Source organism: Rhinatrema bivittatum, chromosome 3 (genome assembly GCF_901001135.1).
Source record: "Rhinatrema bivittatum chromosome 3, aRhiBiv1.1, whole genome shotgun sequence".
Lineage (NCBI taxonomy): Eukaryota > Metazoa > Chordata > Amphibia > Gymnophiona > Rhinatrematidae > Rhinatrema > Rhinatrema bivittatum.
Genome location: NC_042617.1, coordinates 358,593,481 through 358,615,684, shown reverse-complemented (window position 1 = coordinate 358,615,684; position 22,204 = coordinate 358,593,481). Strand labels below are relative to the sequence as shown.

The 22,204-nt window shown below is 42.1% G+C and overlaps 1 protein-coding gene across 1 annotated transcript in view; it reads left to right on the top strand.

The window, feature by feature from the left end:
- PM20D2 (peptidase M20 domain containing 2) overlaps positions 1-22,204 on the top strand; it is a 72,447-nt gene that overhangs the window by 21,436 nt on the left and 28,807 nt on the right. Inside the window, exon 3 of the mRNA XM_029595424.1 lies at positions 14,475-14,617. Within this exon, the coding sequence (XP_029451284.1) occupies positions 14,475-14,617 (143 nt within the window). The remainder of the gene's footprint in view (positions 1-14,474; positions 14,618-22,204) is intronic.

Sequence of the window (22,204 nt, the reverse complement as noted above, 5' to 3'; positions counted from 1 at the left end):
GATTTGGAGAGTATTCGAATCCTGGTGCGAGGACCACGACATCATACCACGCTCAGTCAAAATTCCTGCGATTTTGGAATTCCTACAGAATGGACTACAGAAGGGATTGTCCCTCAACTCCATCAAGGTACAGGTGGCTGCCTTGTCATACTACGGAACTAAGAGCGAGAGCGGCAGTATAGCCTCTCACCTGGATGTCTCCCGCTTCCTGAAAGGAGTCAAGCACATCCGACCACCCCTAAAGTGGCCGGTACCTCTTTGGAACCTTAACCTGGTCCTAGATTTCCTAGCAGGAACCTCCTTCAGACCTCTCCGCGGCCTTTCTCTCCGACTATTAACATTGAAGACAGCCTTCCTGCTGGCAGTCTGTTTAGCCTGTCGTATATCCGAGCTACAAGCACTGTCCTGCCGAGAGCCGTTCCTCAGACTCACCCCAGGAACCATCCAGTTACGCGTAATTCCGTCGTTCCTCCCCAAAGTGGTGTCTCACTTCCATCTCGCTACCATCGCCAGATGAGCATAAGAATTCAGAAGAGGCTTGAGGTCTATGCCATCTCAACGTTGGCAGACTCCTAGTCCGATACCTGGAAAGGTCGGAATCCGTATGAAAGATGGACCATCTATTCGTCCTTCACAGCGGGAAGAAGCAGGGGGAAGCGGCCTCGCGAGCAACCATAGTCCACTGGATCAAAGAAATCATCAAGGCGGCCTACGTGGAAGCAGGCAAGCCACCACCTTTACAAGTCAAGGCCCATTCTACTAGAGCCCAGGCAGTGTCTTGGGCGGAAACCAAGATGCTGTCACCCGCCGAGATACGCAGGGCAGCGACATGGTTCTCCATCCTCACTTTCTCCAGGTTTTACCACCTGGATGTTCAGGCTCGGGAGGACACAGCATTTGCAAGGGCAGTACCAAGTGGGTCACGGGCAGCCTCCCTTCCGGTTCGGGAGTAGCTTTTATACATCCCATTGGTCCTGAGTCCATCTGCTACACGCTAGGAAATGGAGAAATTACTTACCTGATAATTTCGGTTTCCTTAGTGTAGGCAGATGGACTCAGCATCTCACTCATGGCTGCCGTTACTCATGGAATTCTCGGGGGACATCCCCAGGAGCGAGTGATTCAAGGGTAAGCCATGCTTTCCTTCATCTAGGACACCCATCCTACCGGGTGTCGACGTTTCTTGGTTAATCAAGTTATTCAAATTATTCAGTCATACATATATCCACAATGCTTTTCGAGGAGAATACTGAAGAGCTGCACTTCCTGCAGTGGTATATGTACTAGGGCTGACGTCAGATTGAAATCTGATCCGTCTCCAACTGCTATCAGGAGTACACTATACCCATTGGTCCTGAGTCCATCTGTCTACACCAAGGAAAACGAAATTATCAGGTAAGTAATTTCTCCATTAATGCTCTTGGTAAAAATGTGTTTGCCTCTCTTTATATATCTTCTTTAAGTTATGTTGAAATGCTCTTATTGTAATGATTGATTTCTGGAGAATGTGAGTAGATGGATTATATATGCAGTTTAGATGAAATTATATAAAGTTATGTGTGTTAGAAAATTTAATATAGAAAATCAATGCATAGGATAATCCATTGTGGGAAAAGGATACTGCTAAAATTGTGATTGTAAATAAAAAATGTGGTGGAACTTCATCCTCTGAATCACTAGAGGAGGAGTCAAGTGTGGTTTTTTTTTTTTTATCCATCAACAGATAGACACATTCTCGCGTATAGTCATTTTCATCTCTGTGAAGTTTTCTGATTTTACTTGATTTTAAATCAGACCAAAAAATTATCCATAGCATCTTGCTATGCTGCTAGCTGAGATGTAAATGTGTCTAGTGGTAAAGTAGTTTTTAAAACATTAATCTGAGTGTTGACTTCTGTTTTGAGTTCTTTGGCTGCTGAATTAGCTGTCTCTATAATCACCAGTATTAAATCATAGGAACACTTATTCAACATTGCGTTCCATCAACTAACAAATATTTCATTCTCAGAATAAAGAAAGTTCTTTATAAATTCTTAGACCCTGGGGTATCTGTTTAATTTTACAATATTTGTTTAAAGAGGCCGAGTGGAGTTCTGTGTGAATGAGTTGCTTCTTGCTTTTCGAGACTGAAAACCAATCAGCAGAAGAACCACCGCTTGAGTATCATCAAAAAGTCTAATTCCCTGACAGGACATTTGAAGCTACCTTTTCAGAGTAACTAAATATTAACATGTCATTTGTTTCAGCCATTCTGTCTAATGTATAGAAAAACAATAGTGAGGCAGTGCACATGTACAATTAAGTGTTCTAGTACTAATATACTTCAAAAAGTCAAAACGTGAACACTCGTATATTTAACTTAGTAATAGATTTAGATAAATTAAAGCAAAAATACTTACTTATTCTCGACAAAATCTTTATTTTTACAAAAATATTATATTGTATTATGGTGTCCCTATGGATTTCTTTCAACCAGAGGTTAGTGGTGGTAGAGGTAGTCTATCCTGGATAACCTTCTGTGAATGCAGGCTGTGGTACCTGTTCAGCCAGAAGCTGAAGGTCATGTCGGTATTCCAATTATTTGTTGTTGTTTTAGACCCATTTGTGATTTGAAAAGGGCCACTAGAGGCCACCATATATCCTATCTCTGTATGGAATCTCCAGTCCATAATAGTGGCAGTATGGCAGATACTACCTTCTCTGGATCTTTCAGAGGCTTAATTTCATCAGGTAAGAGCTTCAGGAGTTCCTTTGCTTCTGCATCCTTGGCACGCTTTTCCAGTTCAGAGTGCTTCTTAGTTTTGCCACCATACCTAGGACCTTTTACTTTGTGGTGATTCTGGTTTTGGCTAGCTTTGGGAAGAAAGGTGGGATTTCCTTCGGCTCCTACTGTCAATGGCAGCTGTGTTCGGTTTGGATGTGTAGGCCAGAAACCACTTATAGACTCTGCAGGTCTCTCTCATTTCTTGCTGGCCTCCACAGTCTGAGATTTCCTTGTCACCTCCTGGTATCGGTGACAAGAAAACCTATCTTGGTGAATTTTTCCTCTTGAGCCTATCAAAGGGAAATGAGTCTATATCTACCTTCATGGACAATGGTTAAGTGAGATGCAAATTTGATGAGTTGGAGAGCCCATTGTCAAGATCAGGTTGGTTAAGGCCTTTGGTCAAAGGAGGTGTGTTTGACCATTGACAGGTTGGAGGCTATGGTGATCAGGCTGGCCTTATTACATTGCTTGTCTATAGCAAAGAGGTAGACAGTTTGGGTGCTTTTGGATAATGCCACAGTGGTGACTTTCGTGGACCGGCAAGATGCCACAGTGGTGACTTGTGTGAACAGACAAGGAGGGATCCTGAAGTCAGTGGTAAATGATTCTCCTGTTCCGATGGATGGAACAAAATTTCTTGTAAATTTCAGTAGTTCATATTGTAGGAAATGTGTCAGATCTCAGAGAGGGGGAACTCACTAAGAGGCTTTTCAGAAGATACTGTATGCGTGAAGACTCCCTTGCATAGATAGGATGGCATCTTGCAAGAATTTCAAGATTGTTGGGTTTTTCAGTAATATGAAGGAGTATGGCTCCAGAGGAATTAATATGCTGAGTCGGTAAGGTCTAGGAAAGAACTGCTGTATGTGTTTTTCTCCCTGGCTTCTGCAAGGAAGAACCCTGAGAAGGATAGAGGTCCAGTGCTCACATACCATAGAAATTGCATTACTGGATCAGACCAAGAGTGCATCAAGCCCAGCATCCTAATTCTGACAATGACCAATCCAAGTTACAAATACTTGGCAAGTACCCAAACAAATAACATGCTACTAAGGCTGGTAATAAATAGTGGCTATTTCCTAAGTCAACTTGATTAATAGTAGTTTATGGACTTCTCCTCCAGGAACTTGTCCGAACCTTTTTAAAAGCTGGCTAGGCTAACTGCCTTAACCACATCCTCTGGCAATGAATTCCAGAGTTTAATTGTGGTTCAGGATTGACCAAGAAGACCTTGGTATGTGGTTATAGAACGGTTACAAGTCATTTCTCCTTCGGTTCTGCAGGATCTGAAACTGGCTATTTCAAGGGCTGATCTTCATGGAGAATCCGGCTCCATTTTTGTCCAACAGCCTGGCCCTTGAGAGTTCGTGATTATGCAGAAATGGATACCGCTTAGTGATTTGTATTCTGTTGACTGCCCATAAGAAGCCCACTTCAGTGGCTTCTGTTCGGGTTTGGCTAATGTTTGAGACTTCCTGCAGGGAATGGTTGATTTGCCTTGGTGGTCAGACTTACATCAACCTGTCTTTTCTGCAGAGAGGCCTACATAAGGTTTTAGCTCTAAGTTCCTTAAAGGTTCAGGTTGCAGAGGTTTTGGTAGTTATCCAACCGGATGCTCATTCCTTTGGGAGATGAAGCGTGTTTGCCTCCCCCAGGTAACTCCTTTTTAGGACTTTGGTTCTCAGAGCTCTGGTGGTTCCCATTTCAAATTTTAGGCATGCTTCCTTGAAGGATCTATCACTAAATGGGTGTGTGTGGTCATTGGCTCTGCCAGTGGGTTTCAGAATTGCAGATTTTATCTTGCAGAAACCCTTACTTATTTTCTCCATGGGTTCAATTTTCTCTTTGACAAATCAGTTTCACTGTCTGCATTCTCGAAAGAGGACTGTCAGGATAAAAAGAGATCCCTTCATTGGTTTGTTATTCATTGTATTTTAAGGTTACTAATGTTTTTGTCTGAAAGCCCATGTAAGGGTGATGCAGCTTGCAAGTCTTCATTACCTAGATGGTTTAGAGAGGCAATTTCTTAAATTTACTTGCTAAAAGGTGTGAATGTCAGAGCTGCTTCAGGTCAACTTGACCAGAGTTCAAGCTTCTTCATAGGCAGGGGCTACAGCCTTTACTCTAGAAGAGATTTGTAAGGTGCATATATAGTCTTCCTTACATTTCTTCACTAATAACTACAGGCTCAATATAGATGCCAAGGAGGATGCAGCTGTTGTGGCATGTGTTGTCTGGGCTTCCGTAGCTTATTTTCTCCCATGTTAATTAGGCTTGGATACTTCCCATGCATCTGAAATGAGGTCTAGCAGGCTAAGGAAGGAGAAATTTTTAGACTTGCCTGTTTATTTCCTTTCCTTGAATCTTGCTAGACAGTCTAAGATCCTCCTGGGAATTTAGGGCCTGTTCTGTGTTTTTCTCTTATGGAAATGATAGATCTTGGGTTTGCTGAAATAATTACTCTTGTGAGTACAGTCTGAGGTTTTTCTTATCCTTCGGTCTTGGACCTTTGTCTCCATCCAAATGGGGTATTGAAGAGTTGGTTTTCTTGGAGGATCCTCCTATTTCGAAGCTTTTTCTACAGGTTTAAGGTTTGCAGAAGCACTTTTGTTTCTACTTCTATTGCTTTGACATAAATATACTGGTTATTTCCTGGGCTGCATCACTGTAAGAACAAGTTTGCTTACCGTAAACTGTGTTTTCCGTAGATAGCAGATGAATTAGCCATGCTGTCTGGGATGTCCTCTGGTCCTGTAGGTGGTGGAGCTCTCAAACAGGCCAATACAGTACAGTGTGCCCTGTTAGCCTGCGATTGGCTGCGCGTTTTCGACGCGCTATTTTTACCCCTTATACAGTAAGGGGTAATAGCGCGTCGAAAACGCGCGGCCAACCCCCCTGAAACTAATAGCGCCTGCAACATGCAAATGCATGTTGATTGGCCGCACATTTTAATTTCTGCCGGCACCGGGAAAGTGTACAGAAAAGCAGAAAAAACTGCTTTTCTGTACACCCTCCGACTTAATATCATAGCAATATTAAGTCAGAGGCCCCAAAATTAAAAAAAAATAAAATTAAAAATCTGCCCGCGGGTCGGAAGACGGACGCTCAATTTAGCCAGCGTCCGTTTTCTGAACCCGTGGCTGTCAGCGGGTTTGAGAACCGACGCCGGTAAAATTGAGCATCGGCTGTCAAACCCGCTGACAGCCGCTGCTTCTGTCAAAAAGGAGGCGCTAGGGACGTGCTAGTGTCCCTAGCACCTCCTTTTACCGCAGGCCCTCATTTAAATACTTGATCGCGCGCACAGAAGAGTGACCTGGGCGTGTGTTGGGAGAGCGGGTGCTCGCCTCCAGAGCGCCGGTCTCCCACGGGTTTACTGTATGGGCCTGAAAGTAAAGTGCTGAGTCTTGCTGTAGTGTGTGCCTGCTTGGCACCTCCCCCGCTTCCCTCAGTCTCCTCAGTCTGTGATTAAGCAGATGATAGGGTAGCAAGAACAGTCAATATTTTTTAAGCATAGTTGAAAATGCAAGTAAAAATACCTGCATGCACAAATAAGAAAAGAACACAATAACATAAGGGATCAAAACTCCGATGTCAGCTGGTGTTTCGGAACTCCTACATCAGGGGGACTTATCTTAAATGAGATATCATCTGGAATGATTGCTCCAACTGGATCAGCTGATCTCCAAAAAAACCCAAAAAACGGTGTACTGACAGAACCAGAAATGCATTTTTTATGAGAATCTGACCAAGGAATTGACATCTGGCAATCCTAGACAAAGAAACTTTATCAATACATGCCATTCTAACAAGGACACACAGAAGCATCAGAATTGAACAATAGTGAGAATTATAATGAAAAGTTATAAAAACACAGAAAAGTCGAAATTAGTATTCAGGCCAAGTGGTGTAAAGTTTTGTAGACGATAAATTCAATGTTCAATTCGTAAAAGGCGACAGGATAAATTTCTCCCATGCCAGTTAAGATGTGGCACATCTATAATGCAAAAAAATAGATCTTCAAAAACATGCCCATATTCCAAGCAATGTGACATGAGTGGAGCGGTTACATGACCTTTCTTCAAACAGCTCCGGGGTTTTATCATACGTGAACATACGGTACAGATGGTCTTTCCAATGTAAAATTTTTCACAGGTACATCTAATAATATAGATAACCCATTTAGTTTGACAAGTGTAGGAATGTCATAGATGTAGATGAAAGTCTATAAATGTAATGACCACAAGGTCAGTATTCATAGACACAGAACAGACTGAACAATGGCCACAAGGTGTATGACCCAAGGGCGACAAAAGGAAAAACCTCCACATCTGTTGCTATGCAGCCAGACATAAAACCTGCCTGATCCAAATGAATAAGAGGATGGATTACTCCTGTTAACCTCTGCGCCAAAATTTTAGCTAAAATCTTTAGATCTATATTTATAAGGGAAATTGATTTATAAGAACTGTATATGTGTAATCTTTCCTGTCTTTCGGAAGAAGTACCATAATTCCTGCTACATGTTTTACTTTCAGAAGTTCTCCTGTATTTCTTTATATGGTCTTCTGTGATACTTTCATCACAAGCATATAATGCCCCATAAAACTGGGTGAAACGATCTCATACACTCTGACAATCTAGAACAAATGAACCTGCCCCCCCCCCAGTCTTTAATCTTGAGTATCTGAGATTGGGAAATTTTATTTTCTGGTTTATGAACTAAGATCTTGCCTGCCTTTTGGGCTGATTCAGTAAAGTTCGTAGGAGAGCGGGTGAACGCCCGCTCTCCCGATGCGCGCACAGGCCACTCGCCTGTGCGCACGATACAGTATTTAAATTAGGCCCAGCGGTAGAAACGGGCAGAAGGAGGCGCTAGGGACACTAGCGCATCCCTAGCGCCTCCTTTTTGACAGGAGCGGCGGCTGTCAGCGGGTTTGACAGCTGACGCTCAATTTTGCCGGCGTCTGTTCTTGAGCCCGCTGACAGCCACGGGCTCGGAAACCGGATGCCGGCAAAATTGAGCGTCCGGTTTTTGACCCGACAGCCGCTGGCCAACTTCAGATTTATTTTTTTTTACATTTTTTAGCCTTTGGGACCTCCGACTTAATATCGCCATGATATTAAGTCGGAGGGTGCACAGAAAAGCAGTTTTTACTGCTTTTCTGTGCACTTTCCCAGTGCCCGAAGAAATTAGCGTCTACCTTTGGGTAGGCGCTAATTTCTGAAAGTAAAATGTGCGGCTTGGCTGCACATTTTACTTACTGAATCGCGCGTGAATACCTAATAGGGTCATCAACATGCATTTGCATGTAGCGGGCGCTATTAGGTTCGGCGGGTTGGATGCGCGTTTTCCGCCCCTTACTGAATAAGGGGTAAGGGAAAACGCGCCTCCAATCAAGGGTTAACAGTGCGCTCCGTCGGAGTGCCCTGTACTGTATTGGTCTGTTTATTAGCTGACTCATAATACGTTTGACCACATCTAACTGGTAAGCTGTGACCTCTACTTCCTACAGGTGCAATTTGTTGAACCTTCTGAGTCGTCTGTCACAGTCTGCGGCCCACTTTGCCCATTCTTTACTACTTTGGTTTGTCTGCTTCATGAGAGCTTGAGTGGCACTGGTGGAGGTATAGCAGTGCAATTCCTGCCACTTTTAGGATAAGCAAGGCTTCTGCCTCAGTTTGGATTTGCGATGTAACTTCACTAATCGTGAACACCAGGCCACATGGAAAAAGCCTCCGATATCTAATATTTTTGCCGCGCAAGAGGCTGGTGTCGCTCTGTAGCTATTTGTATGTGCGAATTGTGATCGGAGAAAGATCATTGTAAATCTCAATTGTGTAACCTTCTCAGGAAACAGATGCCAGCTTTCGTATTTGAAGCATCACTCTCTAATTAAATAACTGTGCAGACAGGTGATGATATCTCAGGAGTAATTTCCCAGAGCCCAGAGTGCCCTCTTGACGACTATGTATGCTTGGTCTTTCTGCTCACTGTCCTCCCCTTTAGCACTCCGAACAGCCTGGCGTATGTTGCGAGCTACTTGAGACGCATCTTCAAATGCTTCAGTTATTCGTATGTTAAATATGAGATCTGTTCTCATAGTCATCTATTTTATTGGCCATGTCAGCGTTAACTTTTTGCAAGTCCTCAAAAGTCTTCCCAAGCTGTATTGCCGTTGAGGCCTGCTCGCTCCTCCATATCTGACTCAACATCTTCCACCCGCCTGCAAAATTCAAGCAGGTCAGAGCGAAACTTTGTTTACCCCACTCCTTTTTTATGGATTTGATATCTGTATATCTTTGAACCAGTTTCTAAAGTCCTCTTTAGTGAGCCAGTTTCTAAAGTCCTCTGTTATCCGACAGAGATTGTGCTGTCCCCATGGCTCCCATCATCCATGCCACCCGCCATGTTCTCTGTCATGCTGTTCAGGCCCTCATAGCACAATCCACTTGCATTGTAGGAATACTGCTTCAGATCAACTGGCTTTTTACTCACAAGTCTGATGTAGGGCTTTTCTTATCTTTTCCCCTGCTCTAACCCAGTTGATGACACATTTTGTGAAGATGGATAGGGAAGCCCAGGACTCCAGACATCCATCTTGGTGGGATGATATCACCCCCCCCCCCCCCGTCCCCCTCCCAGATCTTTGTTTTTGACCGGTTTTGACCCTCAGGTCTTGACCTTTCTGGTAGAGGGGAGGATTCACTTTTTCCTGGAAGAGTGGCAAAAGATCTCCAAAGACTGTTGGGTCCTCAAAATTGTGAAGTCTGGTTAAAATTTGTGCTTCTCCTGCTCTCTAGCACTGCATCATTGTTTGTCCTTCAATCTAGATCTATCTCACTCGACCCAACTCCATCTTTGGGTGGAATCATTTCTCAGCCAGTGAGCGCCAGAACATGGCCCTCCCAAAGACCATGGCGAGGGGTTCTTGTCCCACTGTTTCCTGATTCCCAAGAAGTCAGGGGGATTGAGATCCATCCTGGATTTACAAAGACTGTTGCAGGAGAAGTTCAAAATTAACTCCTTCTATGCCATCCTGCTCTTCATTCAAGCGGTTGCGCCATCTTATATCACAGATATATGTTTTTTGTCATTATTGATTTATCAAGGAAACTCCCCGATGCGTGGTAATGTGCGGTTGCTATATATGAGGGGAACCTTTGTGATCCCCTCTTTTAATAGCTGCCGACTTTATTCTTCAAATAGAAAAATAAAACTATTTTTTAATTTTTTATTAATGCAATCCTGTATGTCATGTTCAACAATGAACCGTGTCTGTAGCTTTCGTTTCAGTAAGTGTCCTCCCCCTGGCGGTCAAACCGACTTTATTTAGCGTTCCCGCTCCGTCAGTTAGATACTTATCGGTTCTACCTGAACTCCTGTGCTTCTCTAAGGTCGAAGCCACCTGCCCATTTAAAACTTTACTCGACCAGTTGTGGGGTTTCATATTACTTACAGTTTCTCTTATAACTTTCGTTCGATGAGTGACGCCTTCATTCTGTTATCCGGCCAGAAAAGAAAAAAGACGTCAGATAACAGAATGAAGGCATCACTCATCGAAACAAAAGTTATAAGAGAAACTGTAAGTAATATGAAGCCCCACAAGTGGTCGAGTAAAGATTTTAAATGAGCAAAAGGGTTAATGTTAATGTTATGTATTGTTTTTAAATATAGTGATAGAAAAACACTTGAAGGGTGTTTAAACCGCAACGTGGTGGAGAAGCTTGAACCGTAGGACAGTAAATAAGATCCCTCATGGTCCATGAAGCAGACAAGCAGTCGAAACATGGCCGGTGTCGAACCTTATAGAAGCACAGGAGTTCAGGCAGAACCGATAAGTATCTATTTGAAGGAGCGGGAATGCTAAATAAGGTCGGGTTGACTGCCAGGGGGAGGACACTTACTGAAACGAAAGCTACAGACACGGTTTATTGTTGAACATGAAATACAGGATTGCATTAATAAAAAATTAAAAAATAGTTTTATTTTTCTATTTGAAGAATAAAGTCGACAGCTATTAAGAGGGGATCACAAAGGGTCCCCTCATATATTGCAACCGCACATTACCACGCATCGGGGAGTTTTCTTGATGGTTAGATGTTGATAATAGAAGGAAACAGAGTTTGGGTTGGTGATTATTGATTTATCAGCAAGAAACAATCACAAAACCTATAATATATAGTAATACAGTAATCAATTTTTTTTACAAAACTTTATTGCATACCATCATATCCACCAAATACAAGACTCATCATATCAAAAGCCATCATCTCTAAACTCACAAATGAAAAGAACACACTCATAGGTCATACAGCTATTATACATTCTCACTCAAAACTTCATACATAAAACATTCATACACAATTCTTAAAACACACTTCCCAACATGTTTCACTTATTAAAGCTTCTTCAGGGGAAATATCTTATAAACAGATCAAAAATTGTATTACAAATCACTGTGAATGTGCGTTTAAATAATCACATTGGACATAAACTCCAAAAATGTGAATACAATCACAATGATGGAGAAACACGGGGTGCACTCTCTCTTATGTGCATGACAAATTATTTATTGGGTATAACCTCTTTGCACAAAACTTTAACCCAGTACCCTTGCATGTTTTCTTAAAGTCATCCATAGAGGAACAAATTCTCTGCATGCGAAAATTTGCCCTATCGGTACGTTCTCTCTAATAAACCTTGGATGACAACTCATGAAATGTAAGAAGCTATTGCGGTCCATTGGTTTCCTATATTATTCAGTAAGGAGAGTACCTCCTTCCACCCTGACTATATCTAAGAAAGAAACATGAGTACTGCTAATACTAGATGTAAATCTTAGATTAATATCACATTGAGATACAATAGAAAAGATTCCAAATCATCACGAGAACCCTTCCAAAGCATAAAGACATCATCAATGTAATGTAACCAGACCAAAACCTGAGAAAAAAATGGAGAATTGTAAATACATCTCTCCTCAAACTGGATAGCATAAGAGACAGGCAATATTGGGGGCCATCGTGGCCCTCATCGCTGTCCCATGAATTTGCTGATACATTACAGCCTTAAAACAAAAATAATTTTGTGTTAGAACCAGAATAGCAAGCTTGATCAAGAAAGCTGATGGAACCCGCAAATCTATTCTCTTTTCCAAAAACAATGCAATGATGTCACTAGCTGCAAATTGCGGTATATTAAGAGTATAATGCTTTAATGTCCCAATGAAATCAAAAGGATAGAATCATCAATATTTGGTAGAGCACTTATTACATCAGTAAAATATAAAATCTCGAATAAAAGATTGTGCCTGTGTAACAAACAGATGCAAAAAACAATCTACAAAAATAAGGGGCTTCAAAACTGAGGATTCCTGGAACCAATAGGCCGCCTGGGTGGAGGCAACTGACCCTTATGCAAATTTATAAAGATATACAAAAAACGGGAATCCTAGGGTTGTTTGGAGACACAAAAGCCGCTTCTTTCACAGTAATCTTTCCAACACTCAAAGCTTCAGAGACTATATCCACAATAATTGAAATCAGGTCCTCCGTCAATTTCAAATAATATTTCTCATCGGACAACTGCCGATAAACTTTGTTTCATACATCTCACAATCTAACAAAACTATGCTTCCACCCTTATCCGCTGGTTTTATTATCAAATTCTTATCAGCAGATAAAAATTTAATAGCCTGTCTCTCAAGCCGAGATAAATTTGAGAAAGAAAGGTCCCGTTGCATATCAAAACGCTCCAAATCCCTTTCTGACACATGTTCAAAGGCCGACATCATCGGATGAACTGGTCCTGGGGGGGGGTAACTATGTTGGTTTTTTTTACCAATGAAACATCATTAGTCAGAGGCAAACAGGTTATTTGATCTCTGGGATCATGTGTTTGATTTTGTTTGCATTGGAGGACAAGAGAAAAGTAGAAGATTCTGCTCCGGATGGTTTTTCTGCTCAAATAGGAAGCAAATCTATTGTACAGAAAAGTGCAGAAAAGCATTCAAGAATCAGGTGTGCCAGATCCTCATTGCTCCGGTGTGACCCAGATATGTGTGGTTCTCTGATCTCATCCATTTGGCAGTCTGCCCTCTGATTCTTCTGGGATCTGATCCTATGGTTGCTAACTTGAGGGAAGGGTCATCTGTCATCCAAAGCTTCCCTCTCAACTTGATAGCATGGATGTTGAGTGCTTACTAATTTCATCGCTGTTGTCATCCAAGAAATTTGAGGATATTGTAATCTCCCCCAGGTAGGCTTCAACTAGAAGTTTCGTTTCTAATGGAAAAGATTTTCAAACTCCCTAAACCCGTTTGCCTGTGAGCCAAAGGAGTTGCTTCAATACTTATTTGCCCTCTCCTGCTCAGGTCTTAGTACGTCATCTGTCAGGCTGCTATGGCACCAAGATGCATCTTATCTTCAAGCGGATGGAAAACTGATATTTTTGCATCTTTCCGGGTCAAAATTCATGAAAGTCTTGTGGCATATGAAACCTCCAGTCATCAAGCTGCACTTGATATGGGAGCTCAATGTTTTAATAGCAGAACTCATGAAACTGCCTCACAAACCATTATTTTATTTATTTTTATTTAACATGTTTTTGTATACCGTCATTCGGTTTCGCCATCATAACGGTTTACAGTAGTCACATTAAACAAAATAGTTTACAGAAGTCACATTAGTTAAACAAAATGTTGAATCATATTAGAAAAAATATCGTTACCTCATATTTGTTAAATAGAAATTACATCATGGTGACTATATAGTTTAAATAGTTATGTAACCCCATTTGTATGTGGGGTTGTGTATTGTCTTCTTTGTTGTTAAGTTGTCTTAGATGCTTAGTTGGCTTTCTTAAAGTTCCTCACCTGGAAAGTAGTGTTCCTTTTCGTGATTACTTTGGCTAGAAATGTCGGTTAGCTTCAGACATTGGTCCATTACTCACTGTACATGTAGTCTTTCTACAACAGAGTGGTGTTCCATATGTGCCCCAAGTTTCTGCCAAAAGTAGTTTCAGCTTTTTAGTTGAATCAAGTCATTGTATTGGCCATGTTCTTTCAAAGATCTCATGCACATGAGGAAGAAGGCTGTATTCACTGGATTGCAAAACAGCCTTGGCTTATTATCTGCAGAGAATGCAACTACATCATCTGGCTTTTTAACCCTTCATCAGCTTTGATCCTGACACACTGTAAATAGTTATTGCCAAGCGCTATATCATATATTGCTATGCTCTGGCTGGGCTCCAGATAACACTGTGTCAAGACTCCTTGGGTAAGAGTCATAGCTCTGTGATAACTTAAGGTTTTTGAATATATTTAAATATTGATTAATAAACAGTTAAGAACATGGTCTCGGGCTTAAAAATTATAATTATTGTGGTAGATTGTTGCTTTGCTAAAGGTATAGCAGCTGTATTGGAAGTGCCTTAATGAACATTTCTGATGCAGGCAATTTTATGTACTTGTTCGGAAAGTGTCATTTGTGTTAAGAAACTCAAAAGTGAAATCGCTTACGGTTTTTTTTTTTTTACTTTTCCATATTATAGAGCAGTGTGCATGATAACCTTTGGTTTTGACTGTAAAACTGACATGATTAAAAATAATTTAATTGGAGATTTGATTTATGTATAAGTTGTGATTTAGTTTAAGGAAGTTGAACTAAAAGATGTAAATATAAAGTAATTGCTTATATTTCCTAGTGTGACTGTGAAATATTATGGAAAGGCTTCTCATGCTGCTGCATATCCCTGGGAAGGAGTAAATGCATTAGATGCGGCTATTCTTGCATACAACAATATATCAGTCTTAAGGCAGCAAATGAAACCATCCTGGAGAGTTCATGGTGAGAGTTTTATTGAATCTTCTGCCTTTTTAAAGTAAGATTTCATGCTGTTTAAGCATTAAAACTAAATATTGTATTCTGATGATAAATGTAAGCTAGAATCAACAAATTTGGGCAAAATGCAGTTTTTAGACATTGGGCCCAATATTCAGAATAAAACGTTTATTTAAATTAACCGAATAAGACTTATCCAGTTAACCATGCTGCTGAATATCCCATTTAAGTTATGCTGTTAAATATCTGCGTATAAGTCTGTACTTAGCTGGATAAGTTATATCCAAATAAGTTAGATCTGCTCTATAGTAGGTGTAACTTATCTGATTAACTTAGTTGGATAAGTCTGAATATTGGCATTTATCCGGTTAAGTTAACCAGATAAGTAGCGCCACCCTGATTGCCCATTCCCCGTCCGTTGACTAGCCTGCTATCTACTTATCTGGCTAAGTAACGTTTTCAGTATTGGCCTCATAAAGCTTATTGTTTAGAATTAAAAAAAAATTGGTACTTGTGGTTATGATGTATTAAGTGTGCTTAAAAAAAAAAAAGAAATTCACACAATTTTTCGTGCAGACATTAATCATTAGGTTTACTACTAATGTACTAAAGTAATGATATGAAAAGCACATGAGTTGGGTGGGAGAGCTTAGATAAGATTTGCCATATTGGGTCAGACCAAAGGTGGCAAATCCAGGTTACAGCTACTGGGTATTGTCTGGGTGAATGGTGGGTGGGGGATGTATGGGTTTCTTTATTTTTGTATTTGGTTTTTTTTTGTTGGTTTTTGTAAAAGGGCAAATTTCTTGAGTGGATTAGAGTGATCCTTTTTTTACATGAAGGTGGGGAAGAATGGTGAGGACATGGCCTTTCCTAACAGTAAATTATTCAGTGTGCTAGCGGTTATTGGCCCCTGACACCAAAAGCACCCATATGGCAGACTAAGATTTAGATTTGGTATGCCTTGTTTGTTTTAACTTCTTATATATTCCCCGCTACTAACAGTGAATGTATGTGGGCTACACATTTTAAAAAATAAATTAATAATGTTTTTCCTCTTCATCCAGTCAGACTGTACCTATGCATGAGTTACAAACAGTGATCAGCAGATGGAGACAGATCAACAGGTTCACTGATGTCATTCTTTATAGCAGTGGTCCCCAACCCTGTTCTGGGGGCCCACCAGCCAGTTGGGTTTTCAGGATATCCACAATGAATATGCATGAGAGAACATATGCATGTTATGGAGGCAGTGTATGCACATTTTCTCTCATGCATATTTATTGTGGATATCCTGAAAACCCGACTGGCTGGTGGGCCCCCAGGACAGGGTTGGGGACCACTGCTTTATAGGCATTTGTGTTGACCTCGGCCTGCCAGTATTCTCTCTCCAGCAGATGGTGGCATTTGGACTCTGTGGTGGACTAAGGTCTGATTAGACTGGATAAAAAGGAAATTTTTAGAGAACAGCTCTTAAGGTGAAAGACTAGTTCTTACTCCCTTGTTGAACACTGCATGATGGTAGGACAGTATGCTAGATTTGGAGCAGCTCTTGAGTTGAGTCTCAAATTCCTTCCTCAGTGGAGAAGTGCTGGGCCAGGAGGCTTCCAGTAATAGTTCTGGTCGGGGTCAGAGCTAGCTAGTTTACCTCTCCCCTTCCTCCCTTATTCAGCCAGTTAATAGTCTCTGAACAAAGTACATTAAAAAAGGGGAGGGAACAAAAAAGAGGAAAGACCCTGGAAGGGGTTTGGCACTAAAGTTGCTTAGTGAGTTCTGCAGGAAAGAGTCCCAGGTGAGTTGCTGTTTTTTGTCTCCTTATTCCTGGCCACAGTGGTGCCTTATCTGTAGTCGGGCCATGGGGTTGAGCAGTCATAGTGTCTTCTGCAGAGAGAAGGGAGAAGACCATGCTCACAGTAGCTTCAGGATTGGAAAAATTCAAGTGATGCTTGTTCAGAGGAGAGGGGAGATTTGTGGAGCAGTGAATTACCAGTTCTGTTGGAGCGAGGTCAGAGTTAGCATGGATGGCCCTGCAGCATGTTACCATTGGGGCTTTGCGTCCTAACATGGGAATGGTGGCTATGTTTGGATCCCGAGGGAGTGAAGTAGAGCTTGGGCCTCCTTCCTTCAGTTCCGTGGAGCAGGCATCTGCAGTCTTTGTGGTGAATTAGGCCTTGGCTGCAACCCTTAAAGTGGCAGTTCCTTCCCACTTTGTGTTATAGGCCCAGGCTAAAGAAGATACTGTTTCAAAGAAGTTACTTAAATGTTTACATCAGGTATTTTGCATGGTACAGAGTTCAGTTCCAGAATCTGCTTCAGTACTCGCTGGCCCCTCTAGGGCAGGGAGCTTGAACAGAAAATGGCCAAGGAAAGAAGAAAGGAAGGGAAAGGAGGATAATTATTCGGGGTCTGAGGATTCCCTGGATGGTTTTAAGGGAATGCAAGATGCTGATAGCAAAGAGGATTTATAGGAAGGAGAAGATGGCACTTCTATGGTGCCTCATTTTTTCATAAGGAAGAGATTGCATCCTTAATTTGTCAGTCCTGGCGTACATTGAATATTATGGAGAATATCTCAAAAGGGACAGAGACAGGATGGAGGCAGTCCAGAGAAGGGTGACAAAAATGGTGGTGGGTCTCCATCAAATGACTTCTGAAGAGAGATTGAAGGACCTAAATACGTATACCCTGGAGGAGAGGAGGTGCAGGGGAGATATGATACAGACCTTCAGATACTTGAAAGGTCTTAATGATGCACAATCAACAAACCTCTTCCATTAGAAAGAAATTAGTAGAACTAGGGGTCAAGAAATGAAACTCCAGGGAGGAAGACAGAACCAACATCAGGAAATATTTCTTCACAGAGAGGGTGGTAGATGCCTGGAATTGCCCTTCTAGAAGAGGTGGTGAAGAGAAAAACAGTGAAAGATTTCAAAGTGGCATGGGATAAACACTGTGGATCTCTAGGGACTAAAGGATGGAAATGAAGAGGGAAGTGCGTGGGGGTAACTTGCTGTGTAGTGGTTGCGACCCTTGGCCGGTGGGCCTTCATGCTGTTGGTGCAGCTCCAGTATTGCTCTTTGCTTTAACAGTAGAGGGGGGGGGAAGGAGGAGGGGGGATCTGACTCAGACAGCAGCCAACAAGCATACTGGATTTTGGAGTCTTGGAAAACAAGTAGGAGTGGGGGTAAGTTGCTGATGTGGCTGATGATGCCCTTGACCAGTGAGCCTGATACGTTTGATGCTACCATGAGCTTGCTGGGCAGACTGGATGGACCATTTGGTCCTTTCCTGCTGTCAGTTATATGTTTCTGTGTAAAAATGAGGCAGCTTCTAATTTAACCGAGGACCCCATTATGATCAAGATTAGAAAGCCCTCTAAGTCTTTCCCTTTCGTAAGATAGTGAAGGATCTGATTTGATCTGGAGTGGGTTTTTTTCCAGAGACAAATTTTAAGGGTGATCACTCATGGGGCAAATTGCATCACTTGGTTTCTCAAGAGAGAGAGAAATTTAGGTTTACAAAAGTAGACATGCTGTGTGTTCGGTGACTAAACGGACTACTATTCCAGTGGAAGTAGGTGCTGCTGTTAAGGATCTGCAGGATGGGAAAATACTTGGTATTATAACAGCATAGCGTGGCAGACAGTTGCTTGCATTTGTATAGTGGCAATATCTAGTTTCCGTCTGCCACAGAATGTTCCAGAAGAAGTGGTAGGAACTGGGAGTGCATTTCTGGACGAGTCCTTGCAGTTAGAGCCAGCAGTAGCATATTTGGTGGATGCTTTCTTTTGATTTGATGCGCATGTCCGCAAGGAGTATAGCATCCATAGTAGCAGCTAGGAGACTACTGTGGTAGAGAAATTGGTCCTAGATATTAAATCCACTGATTAATTTGACAAAGCTTCCTTTTAAAGGGCAGCTGCTATTTGGAGAGGATCTTGAGAAGATGTCCTAAGTTTGGGGTGACTCCAGAGTTCTGAGGCTTCCAGAGGACAGGCCTAAGAGGTCTTTGTGATCTGTTCAGGCTTGTAATAGATTTCATGATTCCAAGAGGTTTAAACAAGGATGGTCTTCTAGTAAGAAATCCCAGCTATTTGGCAGGTATCTGTCCTTTTGTTCAGTCAGGAGAGATGATAAAAGGAGAGTCTTTGGGGCAGAAGTCTTGTGTAGTTCCCAATGAGGTTTTGGGGTTTCAGTCACCGATTCATGGGCTAGATAGATGCCTATTGAACTTTTATCAGAAATGGGTCCAAATTAAGAACATAAGAAGAACATAAGAACATGCCATACTGGATCAGACCAAGGGTCCATCAAGCCCAGCATCCTGTTTCCAAAAGTGGCCAATCCAGGCCATAAGAACCTGGCAAGAATCCAAAAACTAAGTCTATTCCATGTTTCCATTGCTAGTAATAGCAGTGGCTAATTTCTAAGTCAACTTAATTAATAGCAGGTAATGGACTTCTCCTCCAAGAACTTATCCAATCCTTTACATCCTCTGATAACAAATTCCAGAGTTTAATTGTGCGTTGAGTGAAAAATAATTTTCTCCGATTAGTTTTAAATGTGCCACATGCTAACTTCATGGAGTGCCTTACTGGGTTGGACCAACGGTCCAACAAGCCCAGTATCCTGTTTCCAACAGTGGCCAAGTCACAAGTACCTGGCAGGATCCCAAGGGGTAGATAGCTTCCAAGCTGCTTATCCCAAGAATAAGTGTATTTCTGCAACTCTACCTTAATAATTGTTAATGGCTTGTCCTCCAGGAACTTGTCCAAGCCTTTTTTAAACACAGCTATACTAAAAGCTTTCATCACATCCACTGGTAACGAATTCCAGAGCTTAAGTATGCATTGAGTAAAACTTAATTAAGTCAACTTAATTACTAGCAGGTAATGGACTTCTCCTCCAAGAACTTATCCAATCCTTTACATCCTCTGACAACAAATTCCAGAGTTTAATTGTGCGTTGAGTGAAAAAGAATTTTCTCCGATTAGTTTTAAATGTGCTACATGCTAACTTCATGGAGTGCCTTACTGGGTTGGTCCAACAAGCCCAGTATCCTGTTTCCAACAGTGGCCAAGTCACAAGTACCTGGCAGGATCCCAAGGGGTAGATAGCTTCCAAGCTGCTTATCCCAAGAATAAGTGTATTTCTGCAACTCTACCTTAATAATTGTTAATGGACTTGTCCTCCAGGAACTTGTCCAAGCCTTTTTTAAACACAGCTATACTAAAAGCTTTCATCACATCCACTGGTAACGAATTCCAGAGCTTAAGTATGCATTGAGTAAAAAATTTTTTCTCTCGTTATTTCTAAATGTATTACTCAATAACTTCATTGTGTGTCCCCTGGCCTTTGTATTTTTTGAAAGAGTAAATGATTGATTGTTTACTTGTTCTATTCCACTCATTATTTTATAGACCTCTATCATATCTCCTCTCCGCCATCTCTTCTCCAAGCTAAAGAGTCCTAACCTCTTTAGCCTTTCTTCATAGAGAACTTGTTCCATCCCCTTTATCACCTTAGTCGCCCTTCTCTGTACTTTTTCTAATTCTGCTATATCTTTCTTGAGATGTGGTGATCAGAACTGAACACAATACTCAAGATGAGGTTGCACCATAGAGAACTACAGAGGCATTGTGAAATTCTGTTATATTCTCCATTCCGTTCCTAATAATCCCTACCATTCTATTTGCTTTCTTGGCTGATGCTGCACATTTGAGCAGAAGATTTCAACATATTTTCAACGATGACACCTAGATCTTTTTCCTGAGGGGTAACTCCTAATGTGGACTCTTGCATTTTGTAGCTATAATTTGGGTTACTCTTCCCTAAATGCACTCTTTCCTAAATTGTACTTGTCTACATTATATTTCATTTGCCATTTACATGCCCAGTCTCCCAGTTTTGCAGTGTCCTCTTGCAATTTCTCACAATCCTCTTGTGATTTGACAACTTTGCTGATGACACAAAATTATTCATATTTGATCACCTCACTTGTTCCCATTTTCAGGTCATTTATAAAGGTATTAAAAAGCATCGGTCTCAGAACAGATCCCTGGGCATTCCACTATTCACCATTGGGAAAATTTACCATTTAGCCCTACTCTCTGTTTTCTATCTTTTAACCAGTTGGCAATTCACAGTAGGACACTACCACCTATTTCATGACTGTCTAATTTCCTGAGAAGTCTCTCATGAGGGACTTTGTCAAATGCTTTCTGGAAATCCAGATACACTGTATCAACTGACTTACCTTTATCCGCTTGTTTGTTTATACTCTCTAAAACATGAAAGAAATTTGTGAGGCAAGACTTCCCTTGGCTAAATCTATATTGGCTTTGTCCAATTAATTAAACTATGCTTATCTATATGTTCAGCAATTATTTGATAGTTTCTAACATTTTACCTGGCTCGGAAGTCAGACTCACTGGTCTGTAATTTCCTGGATCATGCCTTGATGTTCCCTTTTTAAAAATGGGCGTTTCGTTGGCAATCCTCCAGTCTTCAAGTATCATAGATGATGATATTCATATTTTAGAAATTTCCAAAAGCATGTCTGCAATTTCATTTCTCAGTTCTTTCGGCATTCTAGTATGTATACCATTTGGTCCAGGTGATTTGCTACTCTTTATTTTGTCAATTTGCCCTAGTACATCTTTCAGGTTCACTGGGATTTGTTTCAGTTCCTCTGAATCATCATTTTTGAATATCATTTCTGGTATGGGTGTATCTCATAAAAAAAAACCTTGGGTGTTTAAATCAAAATTTCTCAAGACACAAGGGGGTAGATTTTCAAATAGCGCGATTTGGCGTACTTTTGTTGGCGCATCAGGCGCCAACAAAAGTACGCTGGATTTTAGTAGATACGCGCGAAGCTGTGCGTATCCGCTAAAATCCGGGATCGGCGCGCGCAAGGCTATCGATTCCGTATAGCCGGCGCGTGCCGAGCCGCGCAGCCTACCTCCGTTCCCTCCGAGGCCGCTCCGATTTCGGCTTGGAACTTTCATTTGCCCTCCCCTCACCTTCCCCTCCCTTCCCCTACCTAACCCACCCGCCCGGCCCTGTCTAAACCCCACCCTTACCTTTGTCGGGGGATTTACGCGGGGATTTACGCCTCCCGGAGGGAGACGTAAATCCCCGCGCGCCAGCGGGCCGCTAGCACGCCGGGATGCAACCTGGGGACAGGTCCGGAGGGTGCGGCCACGCCCCCGGACCGCCCCGGGCCGTAACCACGCCCCCGGGCCCGCCCCTGAAACGCTCCTGACACGCCCCGAAAACGCCGCGCGGATCGGGCCCGCCCCCCTCTGAAAACCCCGGGACTTACGCGAGTCCCGGGGCTCTGCGCGCGCCAGTAGGCCTATGTAAAATAGGCGCACTGGCGCGCAGGGCCCTGCTCGCCTAAATCCGCCCGGATTTAGGCGGATTTAGGCGAGCAGGGCTCTTAAAATCCGCCCCAAAAGGTTTAATAATCTTTATCTCTTGAGGACTATCAAGAGTGGAGGAGTACCCTAGTGCTTGGTGTCGTGGGCTACAGCTTGGCAAGTCACTTTAACCTCCATTACCTCAGGTACAGCCCTCTGGGGATAGGGAA